Source organism: Ciconia boyciana, chromosome 22 (genome assembly GCF_034638445.1).
Source record: "Ciconia boyciana chromosome 22, ASM3463844v1, whole genome shotgun sequence".
Lineage (NCBI taxonomy): Eukaryota > Metazoa > Chordata > Aves > Ciconiiformes > Ciconiidae > Ciconia > Ciconia boyciana.
Window position 1 is genome coordinate 336,855 of NC_132955.1, and position 23,263 is coordinate 360,117.

Genomic DNA, 23,263 nt, shown 5'->3' on the forward strand with positions numbered 1-23,263 from the left:
CCTGCACAAACAGCAGCACGGCACCGCCAGCAGCAGCCTCTCCTCCCGAAGCGAGGGAGGGGAGGTGGGTGCTGCCGCAGCCCCTGGCCAGGGAGGGCGAGCAGCTGGTGCCTGGCACTTCAATCCTGCTGCTTCCCAGCTCACTGTGTAGGCAAATGGGGTATTCTCGCTCCTGCCAAACTCATCTGTTTGGTCTGTTGCAAACCTCAGCCGTCGCCCCTCCTGCTTATCTCCACTCTGGTTAAACAGCCCGACACCCGCAGTGCCTCTGCAGGCTTTGCTGGTTTTCTTGCATGTCTCCAGACCTCTCTGTGCGGGAGTTGGAGGGGAACAGGCACGCAGCTGACGTCCCAGTAAGGCTTACGTGGAAAGAAGGAAGACACAGTGATTATATTACACGAGGATGATGAGAACAAATGCACACAGGTTAAGAGGACTTGGTAGTGACACTTGTGAGTCACTGATTGCTGCTGTTCAAGCAGGGCCATGGTTTTGTTCACTAACATTTGCAAAGGTTCTGGGGACCCTGCAGAGTAAGAGAAAAGCATCGTGATGCTGAAGGCTGTTCTTGGCATAGCGCCTTGCTCAGTTTCTTTCCTCCCAGACTGCAGATGGGCATTTTCATGCTCTTGCAACCTGCACCCAGCACAACAGCATTCAGTCATTGCTTGAGCTCTTCTTGTGCTAGTAACTCAGCTGCTCCAACTCCCCAAATAGCCTTCATGCTGCAGCTGAAGCCTAAGACCTGGGTGGGAGAGCAGACACAAAATATTAAGTCAAAAGCTATCTTCAGTTGCAGCTATTGACATAGGGAGGATGGGGGCAGCTTGTGTCAGCTCAGCCTGGTGGATCGGGCATAGACAACCTGCAAATGCTTCACAGTGTTTAAGGATTCAGGATGGAGTGAGAGGTTATTCAAGGCAGGTGTTTCAGCTCCAAAATGAATACATGCAGCTAAGTCCTCTGCATTTTTCACTCAAGTGTACGTGTGAATGTATTTCAAGAGCTAGAGAGATACATTAGGACACAAATAGAAGTTAGGCCGTAAGACATTTTGAGAGGATGCCTGGTTTGACTATTAAAAATGAACGGAGTCAAGCACTATGCATTTTCCAACAATGTTTATTTGTTTTCTGTAGCCCACTGACACAGCTGGATCTGGCAATGGAGCAGATTCTTTTTTCCTTAAAGTGTCTATGTGACATTAAGTCAAGGCTAACACTGTAGAGTCAAAGGCATTTAGAGAGGGCAGCAGCAGAAGCAATGAGAGGTGTTGGGAGGAGGCTGTACAGCAGGGCAAGAGGGGCAGGGAGCACCTTCCCTCCCAGTGCCACAGTGGAGACAGGGTGCAGATAGGCATATAATCTTTTTGGTTATCTGTACCAGACAAACACAGCACCATGCAACACAATCTGCAGCTGGAAATGGGTGGAGAGCAGGATATGGATAGTTATTGCAGCCTGCTTTTTCAGAAGCGATGTGCCTCGGAAGCGCAGCTGCCCGTGACAGGGAGCAGTCTGATGAGTAACCAGGCTGTCAGCAGCTGGGACACAAGCTCCCGAGTAGCATTTGCTTGCTGAAGGGAACCACAACTCTCAGGATGCATCTACTGGGATAGACCTCTCCCTTGGAGCCAGATCCACTCTGCTGCATTTCAAATGGAGTTCAAGTATCTAAAATACCGTGTAAAGAGCCACCTATTTTCTTCACAGGAGGTGGACTACCATGGTGTCTCGTCAGGTTAAGGTTCCTTCCCAGAGTGCCTTCCCTCCCAGCTCTGGCCCAGACCTGCACCTTCCATGGCGACTTGCTGTCCAGCCTAGCTGAAGCCAGCACTACCTCAAACATCATTTCTCTTCTAAAGGAAGATTGGAAGAATACCTTCTCCTGAGCACTCTGCTGCTAGCAATTCCACCCACCTCCCACCCTCCAGTCCAGGTCCCACACAGCCCACTGCCGCACGCTGTGTGCGCTGTATAGCTGCACACAGGCACAGAGGCTGGGCCACGGATGCAGGAGGGTGGCACACACAGGATCACTCCCTTTTACTTTGTTTCACCCCGTCACAGACCTTCCAGCACCTGAATACTCCTCTGCCAAGTGGTTCCTTCACCCCAAGCAATCCGCACAGCAGTAGCCAACCCAGAAGTCTCCATGGTGGGGGGCGACTCGTGCACCCCAGTTTGCAGCTGGGACCTTTGCTCAGCCCTAGAGACTGGAAGAAAGGCTTTGGAAAGGCGGGCTGGCTCCTGCAGCCAGCACCATGCCCTTGTCTCAGCCAGTTACTGTACAAAATGGACAACACACACACATTATTTACAGCCTGTTTTTCACATGATGGAGCAGCTCTTGGCTCGGTCTTTCCTGATCTCTGTGTCACTCAGTAAGTCCGTCCTGCCAGGCATCTGTGATGCCCGCTTCAGTCCCCGTTTGGAGTTGCTGCGCTTCAAGTTCTTGTGCACCCTGTTGACCGAGGCAAGTGTGGTCACATGAAACACATCCCGTACGCTGTTCTCCGAGACCTTGGAGGAGCACTCTGCATAGGCCACTGCCCCAATCTGCCGTGCCAGCGCACTGCCCTGCGGTCCAGAGAGAGTGGGAGGAAGAGGGAAGACGGTTAAGACACCAGCGCTCTGCACAGATCATCCTTTCACATCACCGTCAGCCCTGTCTGTGCTGGCAGCCCTATCAGAGCACCGCGGCACAGCCAGGAGCAGCTCTCTCACAGTGTTTACTCATCACCTCTGTAAATAAAGTGCAAGCATCTGTGAGAGCACCAGGCATGAGGGTGGCCTCCCAAGCAGCCAGCCAGCCATGGGACCCTGAATCACTTGCACTTTCTCACTAATGCGGTGCCACCCCTGCAGCTGAGGGCCTGGACAACCCCTCTCACCAGGACAGTCATCCGGGACCCCCTCTGCATGACATGGAGCCAGGCCCAGAGCAGCCCAGAGCGCAGCCGCCCCCGCGCTGCACCACAGAGACTGGGTCTCCGGGCCAGCCTGGAAACACTGCTGGGTCCGCTGGTGGCCGCAGCAGCCCAGCAGCAGCCCCTCAGACCCCCCCCCGCTGTGGCTTGCCTCCCCTGGCAGTGTTGCCCCAACACAGAACCCGAGCAGAGAACCCGGAGCAGAAAGAGCTGCACTGAACTAGGAGATGCAGAAGCACAACACTCCCCTTTAGCCAGTCCAACTTGTCAAATCAGGCATCTCCACCACCTTTGAGGAAAGACTTTTCAGCTACTAACCAGGAGGCTGTTCAGCAGAGCATCAGGAATAAGTCAAGGTCTGCCAGAGCTCAGGAAGAGCTGTAAGCATGAGCAGCTCAGAGTCCATGAGCCAAGATCAAACCAGCTTCAGACCAAGATCTGGGCACAGTGGGTCATTTGCTGCTGAGCTTCCTTGTACTAGTAGGTCCTGCAGAAAAGTCCCCACCTCACCTCCCTGAGCCCTACGGGGACGGCTGCTGAAACACACCTGCTCGTGCGTCACAGGGATGAGGCGCTGCTTGGAAAGCTCCCGGAGCGTGTTCAAGTCCGTCCGCATGTCCAGCTTGCAGCCGACCAGCACAATCTTCGCATTGGGGCAGAACTCCTGAGTTTCCCCTTGCCACTGCAGAGGAGACAAGAGGGAGAAGGTGCTCAGGGGCTGCTGGTGTACCAGGCACTTCAAGAGGCCCAGTGGCACCTCCACGTCAAGTTAATTTTGGCAGCAGGCAACCTGCAAAAGGGTCAAGGTTGGAACAACAAAGGCAATCACAGGGTCTCAGCTCGTCGCTCCCAGCCCCTTTCCAACCAGGTCAAGAGCCCCGTCCAAGATGCCCCAGCCCTGGAGGGAAGGACAGGCCAGGAGAGTTGTGCCATCAGTTCCTACCGGACAGCATCATCCAGCCAAACGCCTCCATGCCTCACCGCCACAGCAAGAGCCCACGAGTCTGGCCCATAGTTTCTCCTGCTTCCACCAGCAAACGGCACTTCCCTCTCCCACAGAGGAACGACAACGGCAGCATCCCGGGGTCCCAGCACCTCCCGACCATCAGCACGTGCCGCCAAGCCGCCCTGGCCTGGCTCGTCTCCGCACAGGACCTGGAACTGGACTACGCAGGACTGCTACTGGTAGCCACTGCAACGCCGCTTTTAGGTCTCCTGCCTCGGACCTGTGGTGCCTGGTGCCAGCACTGAGGCTGGTTTTGGGCCCGCTGCAGCCTGCATGCCCAGATTTCAGGAAGAGGGGAAGGGGCATGGGCAATGGTGGTCACCATGGTCAGCAGCGGCTCTCAGTGAGGACACAGGCTGGAAGCAGCTCTGGAGACTGTGCTGAAGATGGGAAACACAGCAACGGCCAGCTTTCGGTGTTCTGAATATAACATGAGGCTCTAATGGCATCGGGTTTGGAAAGCAGACTTCAGAGGCCAAGACCATGCACTCTGGTGTGTATGGCTTTTCCAAACGGGGGTCACAGCTGTTCAGAGACTGATTAGCTCATCAGGGCACTTTAATGACTGCCACAGGCAAGGACGGGAATGGTCGTAGTGCCTCTCGGATAACTTTATGCTCACTTGTTCCAGATACCCCCTGCAAACCTGTTAAATCTAAGCTGCAGTTCCCTGCGCTAGGCCACGGGAGACCACTCCTGGCTATGACTGTGGAAAAATAATGACCACACAGTCTGGTGCACAGATCTGGGACTCCAAAGGTCAACCTTGCTGGACCTTTTGAACCACAGTCAGTGGGGAGCTCTTTGCACAGCACATTCATTATTCGTTTATTATTGGGAGCCACATGTTAAAGACATTAAGACATTCAGAGTGTAGCTACAGCCAGGGAAATAAAGAATTGAAGCAATGGAAGGAGAAGGTTAGGGCAAACACCCACTTCCTTCGCATCAACGGTCCCTTTCAGAGCTCCAAAAATGAATGCCCGATGCGCGGCTAAGCGTCCGCAGCAGTAAATAAAACCACCACCTGTGACCTCCCCCAGAGGAGACCTGTACAGCCCCACCAGCGTGTCAACACCCTGGTTACTCATCTAGTGTTTCTGAAGGAGGAGGCAGATGATACACAGAGATTACTCCTGGCTAAAGATGTCACTCGGAATTAGCAATTTCCTGCTACACTAACTGATGGTTAAGCATATACCCTAGGCAATTAGAAGAAGAAAGAAAACCAAGCCCACAACCCAGTGTCCATAACCCGGTGGGGAAAGGAAGTGCCAAGAATGACCCAAGTTTCATTCAACCAATATCAGACCAAAGCAACTGCAAAGTATGGAAAAATCTTGTTTTCCACCAGGAGATGGGCTCAGGTATCTTTACCATGAACCCCCCTTCGCTGCTGCCAGGGGCATTTGCCCACCAGGACTCACACACATCCCCAGCACCTGGGCAGCACACTGGGCTGCACAGCTTCTGGGAGACTTCTGGTGTCAGAGCCACACAGCGTCAAGGGCTAACACACCCGCAAGAGGAGGATGATGCAGTTCTTTCGGAGCTGGAATTCAAGCACCCTAATTTCCCTGAGGGATGAAAATCCTCGAAGGAATTGAGCTATAGGGTCTGTTCTTACCAGGCAGAGGTCATGGCTGTCTGTAATGACAGAGGGCTGCCCGGTCTATGGAGAGAGGTGCAACCCTCTTCTCACAGGACTGACACCTTAGGGGCCCTAAGATTTGCTGCGCTATCAAGACTTGTCGGAATGAAGGCACCACCCCACGAAAACCTGCTTTGTAGGAAATGAAGAGTTGCTTGTTTGCATTCTCTCAGATGGCTCCTTCCCTTCAACTGTACATGCTGTACAGCAGCCCAGGCATCAGAAGGGCAGCAATAATAAAAGATTTCCTCTGCTGAATTAGCATTTTTGCCTGAGGCTTGAATAGGGAGTGTTATTTTCCTTATTCGCCTGATATCAAATGCTAAAACCCATTTCAGCTTCATGGTGTCTTAGGAATTTTCCTCACCTCCATAGGCTGCAAGCCTGCACCAAAGGAAACAAGGCATCTACTCAGAGACACTTAAGAAATCCCCTGTGATTTAGGGTTTATTTTAAGTCACCATATAAAAAAGACATTGCCTAACAGTACTCAAAGCATCTGTGAGGCTGCACAGGGAAGACCTTGCACTGAGCAGTGCGGACTCACATGAAGAGTGTGCAGAGAGACATAAATAAATCCCAACCCCAGCTAATTATTAATGGATTTGCATCTCATTAACGATAAGCGATTTGCTTGCGTTATTATGCTGCTGACTGCCAAGCTGAGCAGTGAATTCTTTCAGTCCACATGAAACACGCCTCCCTCCACCCAGCACGCTTGGTACCCAGGACCTACTTTGGAAACGAACACTGAGCCATTGACTGCGTTATCTGAAGGGTCTTTGTCCCCTCACCAGGACACTTCTGAGACACAGACCCACTTCTCAGCTCTCCCAGCAGCTGAGCAAGAGGCACTTGCTTCAGCACAACATTTGGCAAAATGTGGAGAGGCCAAGAGAGCAGTCAGTACAACGTGACTTGTTCAGACAGTGGCCAGTCCAGCCCCGGCAGCCTGGGGCTCACTGGGGAGAACAGCTACAGGAATCACTATTCTGTAGTGCTTTTCATGCCTTGGTGTCTCAGAGAGCTTCACAAACGAGATGCCAGCCAAGACTTGCCTCTGGGACAGGATGCAGCCACCAGTGAGCTCTCTGCAGCTTTGCTGAAACCACAGCTCCCTGAATTTCGTGGAAGGAAGCAGGGTACAGCCAGGACCAAGGGATGCGAGTGGCCAGGACGCCATTTACCCTCTCCCCTGAGCAGCATCCTGAGTTGTTGGACTTCAGGCCGTCTCAGAGGAAAGCCTCGCATGGGAACCTCTCCCTGGGTGCCACCTACTCCCCCAGAGCGTGGCAGGCAAGGACCTGCTGAGAAGCCAGCCCGCGGTGCTCCACAGCGGATCCCCAGCCCTGTGGGGCTCTCCTTGCCAGAGGGAAATATCTGCTTTGCTCAAAGGCACTAACCTGCAGGTAGAAAACTCTCAGCTGTTAACACAGAGCACGGCCAGTCAGCTCTGCCAGGGCAGACAGTGTTCAGGGCCCTGCGTGCTATCCAGTCCGGTGGCATTGTGCCATCTCATTTTATTCATTCACGGGCTTGATATTCAGTGCCACAGCTCGTTATTCTTGTTGTCAAGCTACAGGGAACTGATTGCTGTCTTTCTTACTGTGCAGACGCTGAACTGAGGGGACAGCCAAAAAAACTGAGCTCTCTACTTGCATGGAAACAGGCACCAGGGGCTACTTCTCAACTGCTGCAAGCAATTCATAGCATACTCGGTGGTGGTTACGCCAACGAGAGATGCACAACGCTTCCCAAGGTCTTAATGAAAAACGGAACAAATGCCCTACATTTCTCTCTGTCCCCACTTTTGTATGTGTGCATACACACAGACCCCACACACATGCTGCAAGCTACCATGAGCTACCCCATTCACTGGGCTCCTTTCAAATGGAAATATCTCGCTTTCTGCACAGACCACGTAGGGATCAGCAGCAGCCGACCATCCTCATCTGAGCATGCACGCTTCAGCCAAGGCTTGGCCACAGGGCCAGAGCTTTTAGCCCTGATGACAGCCTCAGGGAGCCAGGACCCCAGGGTGGCTCCACGTGCTGCTGCAGAGGACCCATCTCGCCAGCTGGAAGGCAGGCCGGGCACTCACCTTCTTGAGCACACTGTCCAGGGTCTCTGGGCGGCTGATGTCAAAGCAGATGAGCACAGCATCCGAGTCCGGGTAGGCCAAGGGACGGACGTTATCATAATACGCTGAGCCTGCAGAGAGAAGCAGGAGGAGAGTGGTGAGCAGAAAGTCTCATCCCACTGACTACTTGTTACCTGAACAGGCAGGCTAGGACCCCCAGCCCCCTTTCCCAGGCAGGGAGATCTTTAATTCCAGTAAGAACTGGAGACACGATGCAAACTGCTGTCGGAGATAAAGGATGTTGACCCAAGCTTTTGACCAGACACCATTAGGTTCAGCAGAGTTTGGTTTGCAGAGGATTTGATCCCTTTGTTTAGGCATAGAAGTCAGAGGTTTTGTCCTTGTGCTCTTACATTTATCCCTTTGCAGAGCGGAAATAAATGCAAGTTTTGCATCCCTCTCCCTCCCTAGTAAGCATCTGGCAAGTAAGAGGCGGTGGAGCTGTGCTGCCAGGCATGCTGGCTCCCTGCAGAAAAGGGAGCTTGGAAAGGCTGGGATGCTGTAGAGCAGCACATGCCTCTCTCCACCCCTCGCCTATGTATCCTGTTACTTGTCATGCGGTTGCTGTACCACTAACAGTGGAAAGGTGTGGCTGAGAGAAGACACGGAATGCTGCTGCTATTTTTTGTCCTCTCTTGCTATCTTTATACAGGAGAGCTTGCTCACATAGATTGTGAGAATTTAAGACAGGTGAAGAAAGAACTGCCTTTTGCTCTGGATTTGTGCTGGAAAAAGTCAGACAGATTCTTTTTGGTACATAAAAGATGTGACAGGATTTGGTGAACAAGCTATAAATTGGAGGGGATGATTCTGTATTCTGCAGGATTTCTCAGTGAGCAGGCAGAGAGCCCAGCCTGAATCCTGCACAGCTTCTGCAGCACACATGCACACGAGCACATGCACACACACACACACACACACACCCTTCGATGCAAATTTCAGGCATTAAAGTCATTGTCCCACAATGTTTTTATTTGAAGTGTGTTCTGTGTGCGATTGTAGATGCCTCAGTAAACAGTAATGGAAGCAATCAGCTCATTGCTACTTAAAAACACTGTTTTGGTTTTACATTTGGCTTTACAATGGCTTAAACTTCCTGGAGGGATGAGAAGCAGATGTTTATTTATGAAAAGGGGAAGCAGAGACACCAGAGTCCTTGTTGAATCTGCCTCCTCCGAAAGAAGGATCGCCCACCCCGAGGCCAAGGAAGCCGGACGCGCTTCCTGCCGTGGCCCTCGGGACACCCGGACCCCGTACTTTCCCACCCCAGGAGGAGGGTGGAGCACCCAGCCCGGTGTCAGGTGGCTCCTTGATGAAGTTCAGCACCTGATGAATTATGGATGATGGTGGCTTATGTTTCCGGGAGGATGGGAATCTGCCTGGGATAAGCGTGAGAGGACAATAGGCTGATTCTCCACAGGGGCTCCGACCCTGGCTCTTGTCTGCACGGGGGCTCACAGCCGATGTACAGCACAAGGGGGGTACAGCCCCTCCAGCACAGCTCTGCACGCCAGGTGCTTTGCAAACACCCCAGATCCCTCTGCAAGACTCAGCCAGGAGAGCAGACCTGGCCGCGACCGCTGCTTCCTCTGCCCAGAGCCCACACGGGGCAGGCTGAGGGATGAGATGTGCTGTCTTCCCAAACCCTGCCCAGCTCCAGAGACTGGCCACCCACTCTCCCCTTAACACCAGCTCACAGCAAGATACCAACGGCAGCCACCAGTGGGGCCTCCACGGCCCAGAGCTCAGGGCACGCTCCAGCCAGTGCAGCCCCAGCCATGCCCACGCAGCCCCCACCGCCCTCATGGAGCCTGGGGCAGACACTCTGGGATTCGATGCACGTTTGGATTCGCAGCAAAATCGGCTACAGGTATCTCCAGCTCTTACAGACAGCCACGCTGCTGCCAGCCCGCAGGAGCAAAGGCACCTGCACCCCCTACTCCCATCCGTGAGAGAAGCCGCAGTCCGGGTCTCTGTCTCTGCAATGTCACTGGGAAGAGAAGCAGTTGGGATCCAGCACAGAAGAAACAGACCCTGATCTCTGCAGAGCCCAGTCCTCTTCCTAGAGGGAAAGTCATGTTCCCTGCATGGAAAGGAGCCAGTCCCTGCGGTGCCTCGGCCAGCTCTGGGGACAGGGGATGCAGGCTGCTGCACAAGGAGGCACAGTGAGCCAGGGCAACCCTACATCCCGGGCGTGGAGATTTCTGACCTCGCTTCGGGCTCAAGCTGCTTCAGTTTACGGCTGGCAGAGCTGGCACCAGTGAACCGCTCCTTCCCATGCTCCTGCAGCACAGCAAGGTGACCCAGCTCCCGCTGAGGACAAGGCCGCTTTTGAAGGCAGCACCAAGCTCAGTAGTGCCGAGCTCCCCTTCGGACTGAGTTTTCAGTCTTGTGCCTGGTGTGGGTTTACCGGATGGGATGCGAGATTCAGCACTGATCTGCATGCTTGGATTTGCTGGGTCCTTTATCCAAGCCGTGCCCTTTCCCCCATGCACATAAGGGTATCTGCCTCCAGACAGGGGCCCCCAGCACATGCTGGAGGGAAGCGTTCCCACACACATCCTCTCCCTGCAGCTCCTCAGCTTTACATAAACACTGCAGATAAATCTGCCCCCTCCCAGCCCAGGAATGCTCCTTTTGTAGAGGTGGTTTTGGCTCCATTCAGCACAGACATTGCCACAGCAAACTGTATCATAGCAACCCGCTGCTCCCCTCAGCAGCCAGCCAGCTCCTCGGCGGAGAGCCTGCACGCCGGTGCGCAGCGGAGCACGGCCCCTCGGTCATCCCGCAGAACCTCCGCCGTCCCCACCCCGGTGCCAGGAACTCGCGCTCTCACCACCTGGGACCGTGGGAGGAAAGACCCCTGTGCTGGCGGGAGGAGGTGGGGAAGGGGTGCACGAGGTCAAGAGCCTCACTTTCTTAATGAGATCAAAATCGCCTTTGTATTAATTAACTTTCTGCTCCAACTCCAAAGCGCAGGAGCAGCCCCTGGCACCTTCGCTGGTAGTTAACTCACCAGCCACTCTGGCAGCAGGTAACAGCCAGCGCTCACGGCCTCGGCTGCGGAGGCCTCTGGCCCGCCCCAGGAGGCTGATGGAGACCCATGGCAGTGCTGCCCAGCAGGGCAGGAGAGCTGCTGTGCTCCAGACTTAGGTAATCTCCAGCTTTCTTTGGAGATGTCTCTACTGAATCAGGAAATTGTGTTTGGGGGATTATTATTCTATTGCATCTATTACTTTTTCATTGAGTATGACAATTTAAAAAAAAAAAACCACAAAAAACACAAAACGCAAAAGCTTCAGTTCCCTCAACTCCAGGTCTTCAGTTTTACTGATTCTGAGCACTCGACACCTTTCAGATATTCAAGCAAGACACCCCAGAGACCCACAGTCTGGCACTTCCGAACACACACGCACCCGAGGCTTGTGTGTCTGCAGATCCAGCCTTCCTTTACTGCATGAGTCATTCTCCCACTTGGCACCCAGGTTCGGAAGAAACAGGACCTATATGCATCTGTTCATGATTAAAGAGAGAAAATTGGAGCAAGCCAAAAACCAGCTTAAAAATAAAATCCACGCGGTTGTTGTCTGAAATTCAGGGGCGGACACAGCCATGAGTAGCTCCTCTTTCTTATCAGCTGGCAACCCCTCAAAATGCCTGGCACTGTGACTCAGAGACACCGCTCTCGGGCAGGGGACTGAAATGTGCTGTTTCATCTATACCAACATAGTGTTAATCTTCATTTGTTCCTTATTAGCTCTTCTGAGAGATAATGAGCCTCCTCACGTGGGCACCCTCCATCCAACAATAAGCACGTTATAAACCAGGAAAGCAAATATGCATGCAGAGCCATGATCTGCTCTGCAAGGGGCTCCTGCAACCCAGCCAGCTCTGGCTTGAAACAGAGATGAGCACTGCCAAGACCTAAATTTTTCAGCATCGCACTGGTCTCGGAGGGCTCACTGTAAACTCTCCCCATAGAGCCAGCAACGCTGCGGCGCATGCTGCTTTCTGCAGGGACAGCCAAGAACATCCTTCACAGAATGAAGCAGAAATTCATCCCAGCTTTCTGGAGTGCTGCATCGACAAACCCGAAGAGCTTCGGGTTACCTCCCCGCACAGCGGTGCCAGACGAGCAGCGGCCTTCAGAGACTACAGAGGGTGTTTTCTTTGCTAGACAAATCCCACCGCCAGTTCAGCCAAGCTTTTGTCCCAAGGACAAAGCTGTCAAAGCAGGACCAAGGTGCAGCTGTCTCAGTATCCTCTCCCCGTGCATGGCAAGAAGCCTGTACCAGCTCTCAGCCAGCATGAGACACAAGGAGACTCCGCTGCCAAAGGGTCCAAATCACCCTCCGCCAAGCTTCACCAGCCGCATGGCCCTCCAGCGCTTCCCAAGACAGGGGCTCAAACCCTCCGGAGCTGCTGCGTACCAGCAGACGTGCTCGGTGTTTCCTGAGGTTAAGCAGGGCTTTCTGGAGCTGAATTCATAGCTCCAAGTGGCCTTTTGTTGCAAAGAAATTTATCTGAGCGACTGCTTACTAGAGGCGAAGGCCCTGCATGCAGAGGCATGGCTCTGAGCCCCCTTCTCACCTGCCCAGGCCAGGCAGGGATTCCTCCACGCAGCTGCAGCAGAGGTCTGGTGTGGGAGCAGGACGCTCACCTTCAATCACCGCATGCTTTCCCCACGTGAGTGCTCCGGACTTGGTTAATATTACATGAGGTGCTGGTGAATGTAACGGCTTTCATGATTAGTCGTTCCTCTGCCAGGGCAGATGATGATGAAGGTGTTAATAATAACAATATATTTTATTTATGTCACACCTTTAAGACTGAAAACAAAATCTCTGTACAATTCACAGACGGGCTGGGCAGAGAACCCACCCAGCTGCTCCTGGATCAGACTGCAGCCGTGCAGAAAGCTGCTGCTGGGGACGGGGACCGCAACAGCCCAGGCAGCTTCTGGCCGTGCTGGCTGGGTGCCCCCCACCCCTGCCCCTCCCTCAGCTCCACCGGAGGGGCTGAGCCCGGGGTAAGGCCTGGAGCCGGCTCTCCCAGTGCAGGCAGCCATTTGCATGAGAAAGGCACACATCCCCTGTTCCAGCCCGGCTATTGTCTCCTCCCAGGGCCCATCGAGGGGAAAGCATAAAAATGCCGGACTGAAAACCTGGCCGTGAATGCAGGGCCAGAAGCGGCAGCTGTCCCAGACACCCCGGGCCAGGGAGGCGAGGCCAGTCCCCATGGTGAGCCCGCAAAAATCTCGGCTGGTTTTGAGACATCCAGGACGCTCCAGGGCTGCCATTTCCTCTGCAGATGCCACAAGAGGGCACGGAGTCACCCGAAAATATTTCGCACTGCTAGAAAAGGGGAAATCAGCCCAGAGAAACAATGGCAGAGTCTACAGCGGAGGGTGAAGAGGAATTCAGCCTCAGGGAACACTGGAGAGCAGCAGTTAAACAACCCCAGAGGTCGTGCCCAGTCCCTTTGTCCGACTGAGGACAGACTATGAAAGAAATTTTTCTTCCGTGGCCCTGTTACTCCGCTTAGCTCCACCACGCAAGGGCCCGGGCAGCACCTGTGGGGACGGGCAGGCCACGGACCCGGCCCAGGAGCTCCCCGGCTGAGCAGGCAACTCGAAGGGCTCCGATCTCCCTTTTGAGGACGAAGCTGCCCGTGCTGCCGCGTCACTCGTGGGCGCTGGCAGCCGCCGCGCCCACGGCCACCCCGCAACGTGGCCCCGCAGCCTCTCCCGGGATTCTGGGGGTGCAGCCCGCTCGCACGCAGACCGAGACGTCTCCGGCAAGGCTGAAGGCAGGGAGCGGGGCCGCCCAGAGCCTGAACAGGCCTCTCCGCAACAAAGGCCTTCGCGGGGACGATCTCTCGCCTGGGAGGAACCACAGGCGTGGTAAACGCTGCAGACAGGGGTCCCTGCCTTTAAGATTTCAGTTGCCTTTATAAAGGCAGAAGGCAATGTTTGAAGCGCAGTAGCTTGGTGTGCCTGGCATACAACAGACCAGAACATGCAAATGCCCTCCTCGTTCCCTGCATCATTAGTGCTGGTGGGCTTTATACAGGAGACCAGGAAATTAGCCATTGCAGCCTCCCAGACTGCAATAGCTGCACATCAGGGAGACAATGATTCTGAACCATCAGGAGTTCAGAGACCGACTTCATCCTCCCAGTGTGAAATCAGACCCTCTCTCCTGAAAGAAAATCAGAGGATTTTTTTGTTTGAAGAATGATAAACCGCAGGAACATTCCTGAGCACCCTGCAGGTCCCCGCTCAGCCGGGGCTCAGAGACAGGTTAAGGATCCCTGACCCTGCCTGGCTGATTATTGTCTGGAAGGGGAGGATAATGCAGATCCCACTGATACAAAAAACATGTTTCTGACACTAATACAGTGCTCATTAGAGTCCAGCCCAGAAGAGTGACAAGCAGCAGAGACAGGAATTAAAGCACTGGTGACAGACTCAGAGACACTGGTAACGACGGGCTCTGGCAGCACTGCGGTCCGAAGCCCAGACCTGACAACTCCAGGGTCACAATTACGAAAGAAGCAGCAATTAGTGACATTAGAGATTAAAGTGAGTGGCACTAAGAGCAAAGCAGGCCTGGCGCAATAGAGTCAGAGCCCCCATCATGCCAAGTCCCACTCTGCAGCGAAGACCTGGCTGTTCGCATGCGACATGCCAGGCTGATAAACACGTTCTGCTACCCCTGCCAGCACCCAGGGGCCCTGCGCTGCTCGGGGTTCCCTGGCTCTGCCCACAGCAACAGCACAGGCAGGCAAAGCGGGCTGTGGTTTCTCTGTGAGAGGCCACGGCCACCACAGCCCAAGGGGCAGAGCCTTTACCAGTGCATCCCCTGCACCTTCCCACAGAAAACCCTCCGATGGCAGGCTTTGCCACAAAAGGAGATCCCACCGTCCTTACAGGCAAGGCCTCAGAAAGGTTTTACCCAGGTGAAGGTCACAATTTGTTCTTCGCAAGTTAGGGTATGACAGAGCCTCACGATGGGGAGGGCCCCAAGTGTCTGACCCTGACAGGCAGCAAGGTCAGGGTCAGAGAGTTGTCTTGAAATGACACAAAGTCCTGCCTGCCAGAGAGAAAGTCGGCAAAACAAGGAGGGAGGCATCCCACCAAAGCTGGAGGGAGACAGAAAGCAGCAGAGGGAACTGCCAGCCACTACTGCAACTACGCCTAGTCCAGCCCTCCGAGGGACACCGAACATGGCACGGCCATCGGCCCCGGGACTTTTACAAGCTTCTCTCATGGCTGGACCACGACATTTCTCTTGCTTGTGCAACATCACTGCAAACCCCTGAAGTGTAGGAAAGGAGGAAACGGTTCCATGACATGGAACAAGCAATCGTCTGGAAAGTGCATGACTGAAACAACGTCTAATCAGCTTGGACAATTAACCTCTGCTCCTAATTCTTACAATGCACATACAAAAATTAGTAAATTACTAAACAGCCCAGCTGGCATACCTTCAGGACAGACATGATCAGGATGAAGGGAATGGTATTTGCACAGGCTGAGGTGGCATTTCTGGGCCTCTCTCCAGATCTTATTACTGGAAGCCTGTCACTCAGGAGGAGGCTGTTCTGCTGGATTTACCGGCAGAGGAATCCCCAGCTCAGGCAGGCACAGGGTGCTTCTGCCTTATCCAGATCCTGTGCCCTGTCTCACATATGCAGCTCACAGAGGTTCAGAGGAGCCTGCTCAGATGCAAACCTCACTCTGGCAATTGGAAGGCAGCTCTGGAAGCTCCTTGTGGAAGTCCCTGCTGGCATCTCTGGGGGAGCATCACTGAGTCTCTGGGGTGGAAGGGCTGCGGCTGCAGAAGCAGCCCAAGTAGCTCGTCCCGGCTTCTCACAAGCATGCTGGAAATCATGCCTGTGGCAGCTGACAAGGGAGAGAAATGCGAGCCAGAAGTCCCTTCCTGGCACTCTTGCCATGTCACAAGGGCAGTTGGCATTGCCACAACCTGCCTGTCATCCTTTCTATGGGGTACAACAAGGACTAGGAGTGGCAACAGATTCCCACAGGACAGCCAGCGCACGCTCTGGCTTTGGGGAGCACGTCCAAGGGCTGAACGAACACAATTATCTTGATGCAATGTTGAACGTTTCAGGTTTGCTGTGCATAAGCAGCAGTTCCCTCCCTGACTGCTCAGCTACCAGATAAGGTTTCTCCCCACAGGGAAGGCTGGGCCTGTACACTTGCGAAGTTTAATCAAGTGGAGATTTTATCTTCAGAATCTGGGGCAAAAGGAAAGCTGCATCCATGTCCTCATCGCACACACGGGGCCTGGGGCGCATGCCAACCGGCTCCTGCAGAGCTCTCCCTCCCACAAAGCCTCCTGCCATCCCCCATCAGCCGTCCCAAAGCACACTAGCACTGTTTGGTGGGGCAAGAGGGGCACCCTTGGCACCATGCCGGGTGAGGGCTATCAGAGAGGCAAGCCATCACAGGCAGAGGACAGGGCATCACTGCCCTGCTCCAGGAGGTTTCTGCAGGTCTGTTTATGTGACTGCCTCAATGAGGAGCTTCTGCTTGCCCTAAACACGTGTTAAATCAGCATTAAAGTGGCATCAGAAGGTGCCACAGGTGCCACAGAGCAGCCAGGCTGACAGAAGAAAGGGGGAGGGCAGAGTGGTGCCGTCCTTGCCCACAGGAGAGAACAGATCACCTCCGTGCTGCGGGAAAGGGGTCTGCATCAGAGCCGGGAACAAACCCACCACACAGAAAGCCCTTCCTTGCCTACGAGGTTGCAGCAGCCAGCAGGGTTGGCTGGTTGTTGCTAATGGCACCGTTCCTACTCAGCACCCCCCGTGACTCCCAGGACACCCCACAGCCCCGCAGAGGCTGAGCCTCCAGGATCCGTAGGGGAGAAGGGACAGATGCTGCCACAGGGCACGCTGTCCTTGCTGCAGGGAGGTGCAGGAGAAGCAACCTCCATCCCTGAGCCACACAGCATCGCAGCACCCCCGCACCATGCCCAGCCCAGCGAGACAATCCTCCCGGGGACTGTCATGTCATGTCATGTCTTCCCAGGTCCATCGTCCACCCACTCCAGCATAAGCATTTCTGCTGCTGTTTCTGCTGCAACTCTTCAAACTTCTCTCTGACTGGTTACTGACCTGCCTGAGAATGTGACCCAGCTGCACATATTTTTAGGCTTAACTACGTATTTGTGCTGAGGCAGAACACAAGTATGCTGGTTTCAGGCTCCCGGCCTCAACAGGGAGCATGGGAGGAGCTATTTTGATATGGAAAGGGCAGCTCCACATTTTTTCTCTGCCTCAGAGTGCAAGTGGCATTGAACTCTTCCCAAGACAGAACTTGCTCTTGCACTTTGCAAGAGTGGCAATCCCGGAGCCGCGTGCTGGGAATCCAGGCACAGACAGCCTCAGCATCCATGGAGATGCCATCGCTAAACTCAGCCCCTTTCAGCTCTCTAATCTCATCAACATTCCTCGGTAGTTCCCCTAAAGAAGGATCTGGTATCGCAGCCTGTAGGTTCCCACACAGGCCACACCAAGGCAGACTGTTTGCTGAGTACAGGCAAAGAGGGAGGCGGAGGGGGATTTGCAACTCAGTGTTATTCTTGTCTTGAAAGCACATCTGCTTAAGAGACAGAAGCCCTGGTGAAGGACTGGCAGCCATGCAACTCCCCCTTTGTGAGCTGCAGCACAGAGCGGGGCAAAGTGGCACTGCTGAAACTGCCGGCACCGATCTTTGCTGTGTCGCAGGTTGTGGCAGACACCGCGGCTCTCGGCAGCAGTGCATCCTGCTGGTCCACAAAGGACAAAAAAGTCCTCTCCAGCAGCTTTCCAAGACAGCAATGATCATGTGCAAGGCACAATGCCAGGCCTGGGCCTCCCGCTGCGCCACTGGCACAGATGCCCCTACCAGAAACGGGCAGCTCTACTCGGCACCGGGATCCGCATCAGCAAAAGACGCACCAAGCAGATAAATGGCCTCAGGTCACATCACTGCTCTGCCTGCCTGCACTTTGAGGCCACAGACACAGAAGGCAGGCAGGGCTTCCTGGCATAAAGGGGTGTGAACCAAAAGCAAAGCACTGAGCCCAGGCTGCCATACATAGAGTAGCTTCCTCCCCATTCTTGCTGGAAACAAAACAAAAAACCCACCTAGGTACAGGGCAAAGCCTCAGACCTGCCAGCACTGATGCTGTAGCACCCTGGCCTCGCGGAGGCATCAGCGAGCAGTGTTGCCTGAGCCCATCCCTCCTGGTACCCAGCACCGGGGAAGGGGCTCTGCGAGGCTGCCAGTGCAGCAGGTGGTGGGCAGGACGAGCAGGGGCGTCGGGCCAGTCCGGAGTCGTGGGCAGCGGGTCCGCTGGCAACGCCCGAGTCACCACGGGAATGCACCAAGAGCCAGTCCCTGGGAAGGAGGTCAGCCAGCGCTGAACACTCTCGCTGCCGGAGACCTGCTGAGCACTGCAGCAGCTCTGCTCAGGCATGAGACCTGCCAGAACAGGGCAGACCCACGGACACTCCCTGGTCCCATGGGGAACACAGCTGTCGCATCGCTAAGGAAAACCTACCTGCCCGGTGCACACCTAGGGGTAATTGCACTCCCTTTCACACCTCTGAAGCATGGAAATGAAACTCGCCTACTCTTTGGAAAGCATTGCTAGTGATCACAAAACCATCCGCCCTTCCTCCACCTGGCCGTGAGGAAGAAAGCTCTTCCTGACGGGTCTGGGGCACCGGCACTGCAGGTCTGGGAGGCACCCAGCCCTTTGGGAACAGCACTCCCAAGCCATCAGGCATCCCGTCGAACAGGAGTTTTCCCCCGCCACAAGATACCAGCACCATGCAGAGGAGTTGTTGCTGTGCTGAGCACATTGGGCCAACAGGCAGCAAAGAAAGAATTTGCCAGAACAGGAGCCCAAAGAGCAACAAAGCACCGCGTCCTCTGTAAGGCTCACGAGCAGAGGTGCCAGGGCACAGCAGCCCCCCATAGCCGGAACTCTGTCCGCCCTCTACGGCAGGCAGGCTCCGCACCCCTTCCCTCACACACAAAGACGTCAAACTGCTTTGTAATGGAGGCTTTAGAAAGCAGCATGTAGCACAGGCTTTTAGCGGGACGGGAGGGATGGGACATCCCTGCTGTGCTGTAAAATGGCACCTGCAGCAATTTCACTCCCCCAGTGTGCCCCGAGGTGGGACTAACTTAAACAGAAACAAACATGAAATGCAACCGGCACCTGCAGATGATGGACAAGGGGTCAAGCTAAGCTTGGTTCACTTTTCTCCCTGGTAGGTTCCTAGGTCTACTTCAGGCGTGTAAGATCTACTTCACGTCTACTTCAGACAGTGCAGAGTCCTCGCATTTGCCCTGTTGGAGCAGCACAGATTTCATCCTCGTGAAGGATTCTCAGTGCTGGAAACTCTCCAGAGTCACCCTCCAGCCTCAGAAAAACTAATCAATGGACAAAGGGTTAAAAGACATTTAAAGGAAATCTGAGGTCTCTACAATTCGGGAGCCATTCGGTTCTCCATCACTTCTGTCCACCCCATGGCAATATTTCTCTAACTAGATTTACTGCTTGCTGCTAATGTCATAGTCTGCATTTGCCACGTAGCAGGAGGGGCAAATTCAGCCTGAAAGGCTGTGTTTTCCAACACACTTACATCAGCTGGTACTACAAGCCCAGGGAGCAGACAACATCCTGGTTTGTACAGAGATTATCAAAGGGACTTCTGAGCGGCCAGGTAGGCTGTGGCCACACTCGGTCACAATAAAGGGAGTTTTCCAGGCAGACTGCTCTTGCCCCAACACCCCCTGCTGAATGATGCTCAGCTCACCCTGTACAGCTTCCAGAGTCTCCAACCACTTTTGCAACTAACTGGGGGAAATTAAAAAAAAAAAAAAAAAAAAAAAAATCAACAGTCAGCTCCTGTCCAGGTCTCTCTTCTGGTTTCTGGAGGAGGCCTTCAGTTCCGATTATTTATCTAAGAGATGGTGAGTGTTTAAAATATAAGGGGTGATCTTGACAGGAGGAGGGGAGCAGTTTCCCAGCACCTCCCTTCCCGCTCTTGCTGGGATGGAATTTATCATGAACAATAAGCCCCTGCATGCAAAGCTGCTTAAAAGAGACAGGAGGTAGCACGGAGACAAGGGAAAGTGCACCCCAGTGCCTGTCATTCTGCATGAGGAGGGCAATTAGCCACTCTCAATCCCTTCAGCTCAGCTGGTTCAATTCGCTATTGTGCAAAACTTCTTTTACCAAAACTCCTGTTTGCAAGTGTCTCCTAAGGGTAGTGGAAATTCAACAGCAGCTTGCAGTCTACAGCTAGAAATATCAGTTTGATTACCAGGGAAAATTGCTGTGTATTGCTTTGCAGGACTGTTTATTGAAGAACTAGCTCCTGTGTATTTCAAATCAAAGCTGCAACAGAAGGGAATTTATCTGGAAAACTATCTAGCAAACTTTATCTACAACAAAGCTGTTAAAAAGGTCTTACATTTTTCATAAGGAGAAGGGAGAAAGAATCAAAGTCCATTTCCTCTTGGCTATAGAGATAAACATTAGACAAACATATCTTTAGTTGAAAAGGGTAAAAATGAATGCGTGACAGCATCAGATGCAGGTATCAAATACATATACACAGCTTTAAAGACTTTTTATCATGTCCTTTTCTTTTAGCGTTTGTAAGATCAAAGCCAAACATTCTGGAGAATTCCTAAAAAGCAGACAATGCATCAAACGTGCTTCCGCACCCGCAAAAGGTGAAGTTTTTCACGTCAAATACAGACACTCAGAGCAAAGCCGTTCACTGCCTAACAAAGATACCCCACCCAGTCCCTTTTCGCAGGCTGCGGAAGTCCACAGTTTGGAAACCCCCACAGCCATGGGGGTGATCAAGCTGCGCGTGTACGCACAAGCGTGGCCCAGTGACACGTGGGGTCGGCCACCCCCCACTCCCAGCGCACCCTGATCCGGACTCACCCCGTCGGAGCAGCTCCAGGGAACCCTCTGCAGGGAAGGCCCCCGGGTCGACCAGGCTTCGCTGTTACCACGTCTGAGGGACTTCACGCAGGCACATCAGCCCAGCACCATCCACCATGCAATGACTTCCATGTCGTAGCCACCATTCTGTGCTTCAAGCACAGCTCCCGGTCAAACGCTGAGAGCCAATGCTTCATCCACAGCTCCAGCACCAAGAGCTGCCCTAAGAGCCAGCATCCTTGTGGCTCACTTCACAGCACGCATCATGCAGGCAAAGCAAAAGACCTCTTTTTGTCTCAGGGAATAAAAAGCAGCAAAAGCAAGGGCTCCTGCATCAGGAAGCTCCAGAGCAGACTCAACAAACACATTTTACATGTTAGAGCTAGTCCAAGACTCAGTAAAGCCACTACTCTAGGTAGAGCTGTGCTGATCCTACAGCTGTAATTTGATGGATGTCAAATGACAGCAAGGAATTTGAGTGTACAAAAGAAAGTCCTAGGTCATGTTTTAATTTACTATTGCTCTTGGGCACCGAGAGGACTTCATTTGTCATAAGGACTCCAGAAATTACGGGGAAAGAGCATCAGCAAGCCTGTCATGTACGTACACCGACAGAGCACAGCATTCAGCTGCACCATGTGTACACAACAGCCCAAAAAGGTTGTCAGAGGTAAATTAAAAGGTGCACATGAACTTTGCTGGATGCCAATATTTTTATTAGCTCTGCATCAAGCACTTCCCTTGCAACTCGCGTCTCCACAGAAAGACAGCGTGAAGTTTGGGAAGGGTCTCGGCAGGCCGGGACAGCGGTGCCTTCGGCTTCATGCGGAATCACAACTGAGCACACAAAGAGGCAAAACCAACCCAAGCCAAAAAAAACCCCAAGGAACCCCAGACGCTCTGTCGCAGGGAGTGATGAAAGGACAGCGCATTCCTCCCCAAGGTGAGGTCTCCCTTCCCAAGCCGCGCCTTGCCTCCTCCCCGTTCCTCCCCGGCCTCACCCCGCACCCCAGAGCCGGTTTTGTCCTCGCTCGGCTGTGCCCCTACCCGGGCACGCACGGAGCCGCCCCAGCGCGAATGCAGCACCGCAAGGCAGCGCGGGGCCGCACCGGGGAGGCTGCACGGCGCAGGCTGCAGGAGCAGAACGCCCGGGGCGGCCATACCTGGACGCCAGCCCGCAGCGGCGGCGGGGCTGCCCGGGACCCGGCCGGGAAGCCCGGCGGCTGCGGGAGCGCGGGGCGCAGCTGCCGGGCGCTGCTCCAGCCCCGGCCCCGGCGCGGCCCGGCGGCTCCGGGGAGGGGGAGACCCTCGGCCGGAGGGACGAGCCCGGCCCCGCCGCCCCCCGCCCAGCCCACCTGAGGTGTCCCACATGTTGAGCTCGGTGCGCTGCTTGTCGATCTCGAAGCTGGCCGTGTAGTTCTCGAAGACGGTGGGCACGTAGCTCTGGGGGGACGGAGGGGAGAGCAGAGGTGAGGTGAGGTGAGGTGAGGTGAGGTGAGCCCAGCCCAGCCCAGCCCAGCCCAGCCGCGCCCGCCGCCGCACCTCGGGGTAGCAGTCCTTGGCGAAGACGTGCAGCAGCGCGGTCTTGCCGCACTGCGTGTCCCCCACCACCACGATCTTGCAGCGCGCCAGGTGCCCCTCCATGGTGCGGGGCCGCGCCGCCCGCGCCGCCGCTTTACCGGGACGGCCCCGGCCTGGCCGCGCCCCCGGCCCCGACGGCACCAACCAGGCGCGGAGCGGAGCCGGCGCTGGGCAGGGCCCCGCCGCCACGGCCGCCCCCGGCCGCCTCCCGCCGGCCGCGGCCCCGGGAGCCGCCCCCCACCGCCCCCTCGGGGCGTCACCCCGTCGGCGGCCGCGCCTTACCGCGACACCCCCCCCCACCCCCGGCCACGGCGTGGGGGCCGGAGCGGGGCCTCTCCCGGGACCGGGCAACGGCCCCGCCGGGGGCTACCCACCGCCCGGCCGCGGCCCGCCCCCCCCCCCGGCCCGGCTCCCGCCGCGCCGCCCGCCGCCCCACGGGCCCTGCCCGGCCCTTCCCACCGCATCACGGCGAGAGGGCTCGGGCCGGAACCCCGGGGCGGCCGGAGCCCGCACCCGCGCTGCCGAGGAGCGCGGGCAGGGCACGGCTCCGGGCCGGCGGGAGGGACAAGGACCCGCAGCGGCGGCCCTGCCCGGCGCGGGAGGTGCCCCCTGCCCGCCGGGGTCCTCCAGCCCGGGCTCTGCTAAAGGGCCGGGACTTGTTCCTCTGAGGAGGCCGGCCGAAACGGGAGCCCCCGGCACGTTAGCCAGCTCTGCGCGAGTTCTACGACTCCCGTACCTCCGGTGTCCGTGCCCCGGCTGCATCGGCAGGGAGGAGAGCGGTCCTTTGTGCAGGCTGCACCAGCCCAGGCCTGGCTGCACAGCCTGCTGCAAAGAGGGCAGCGTTTTCTGCTTTCTGTTCTCCCCCGGGTGCGGACGGTGCATCTATAAATTACAGGCAGTGATTTGAATTAGCAGAATTACTGAAAAAGGAAAGGCTTCTATACTGCTAATATTTTGCTGGCCATATTGC

At 55.1% G+C, this 23,263-nt stretch overlaps 1 protein-coding gene across 1 annotated transcript; it reads right to left on the reverse strand.

Moving 5' to 3' along the window:
- Window positions 1-1,095: 1,095 nt before the first annotated feature.
- Window positions 1,096-22,488, reverse strand: RND2 (Rho family GTPase 2). The gene is made up of 5 exons (XM_072885829.1): window positions 22,255-22,488; window positions 22,068-22,155; window positions 7,688-7,797; window positions 3,477-3,611; window positions 1,096-2,579 (listed from the first exon to the last, which is right to left on the reverse strand). Exons 1-5 carry the CDS (start codon window positions 22,354-22,356, stop codon window positions 2,331-2,333), a joined length of 684 nt encoding a protein of 227 aa, XP_072741930.1. The 5' UTR covers window positions 22,357-22,488; the 3' UTR covers window positions 1,096-2,330.
- Between the last annotated feature and the right edge of the window lie 775 nt (window positions 22,489-23,263).

What these genes read in the sequence shown, in the direction of transcription:
- RND2 (XM_072885829.1), bottom strand. Translation starts at nt 22,356, where the DNA reads ATGGAGGGGCACCTGGCGCGCTGCAAGATCGTGGTGGTGGGGGACACG. An exon ending in CCAAGGACTGCTACCCCGAG is followed by an intron (nt 22,156 to 22,254) that starts GTGCGGCGGCGG and finishes CCGTCCCCCCAG; the next exon opens with AGCTACGTGCCCACCGTCTT. An exon ending in CAACATGTGGGACACCTCAG is followed by an intron (nt 7,798 to 22,067) that starts GTGGGCTGGGCG and finishes TTCTCTCTGCAG; the next exon opens with GCTCAGCGTATTATGATAAC.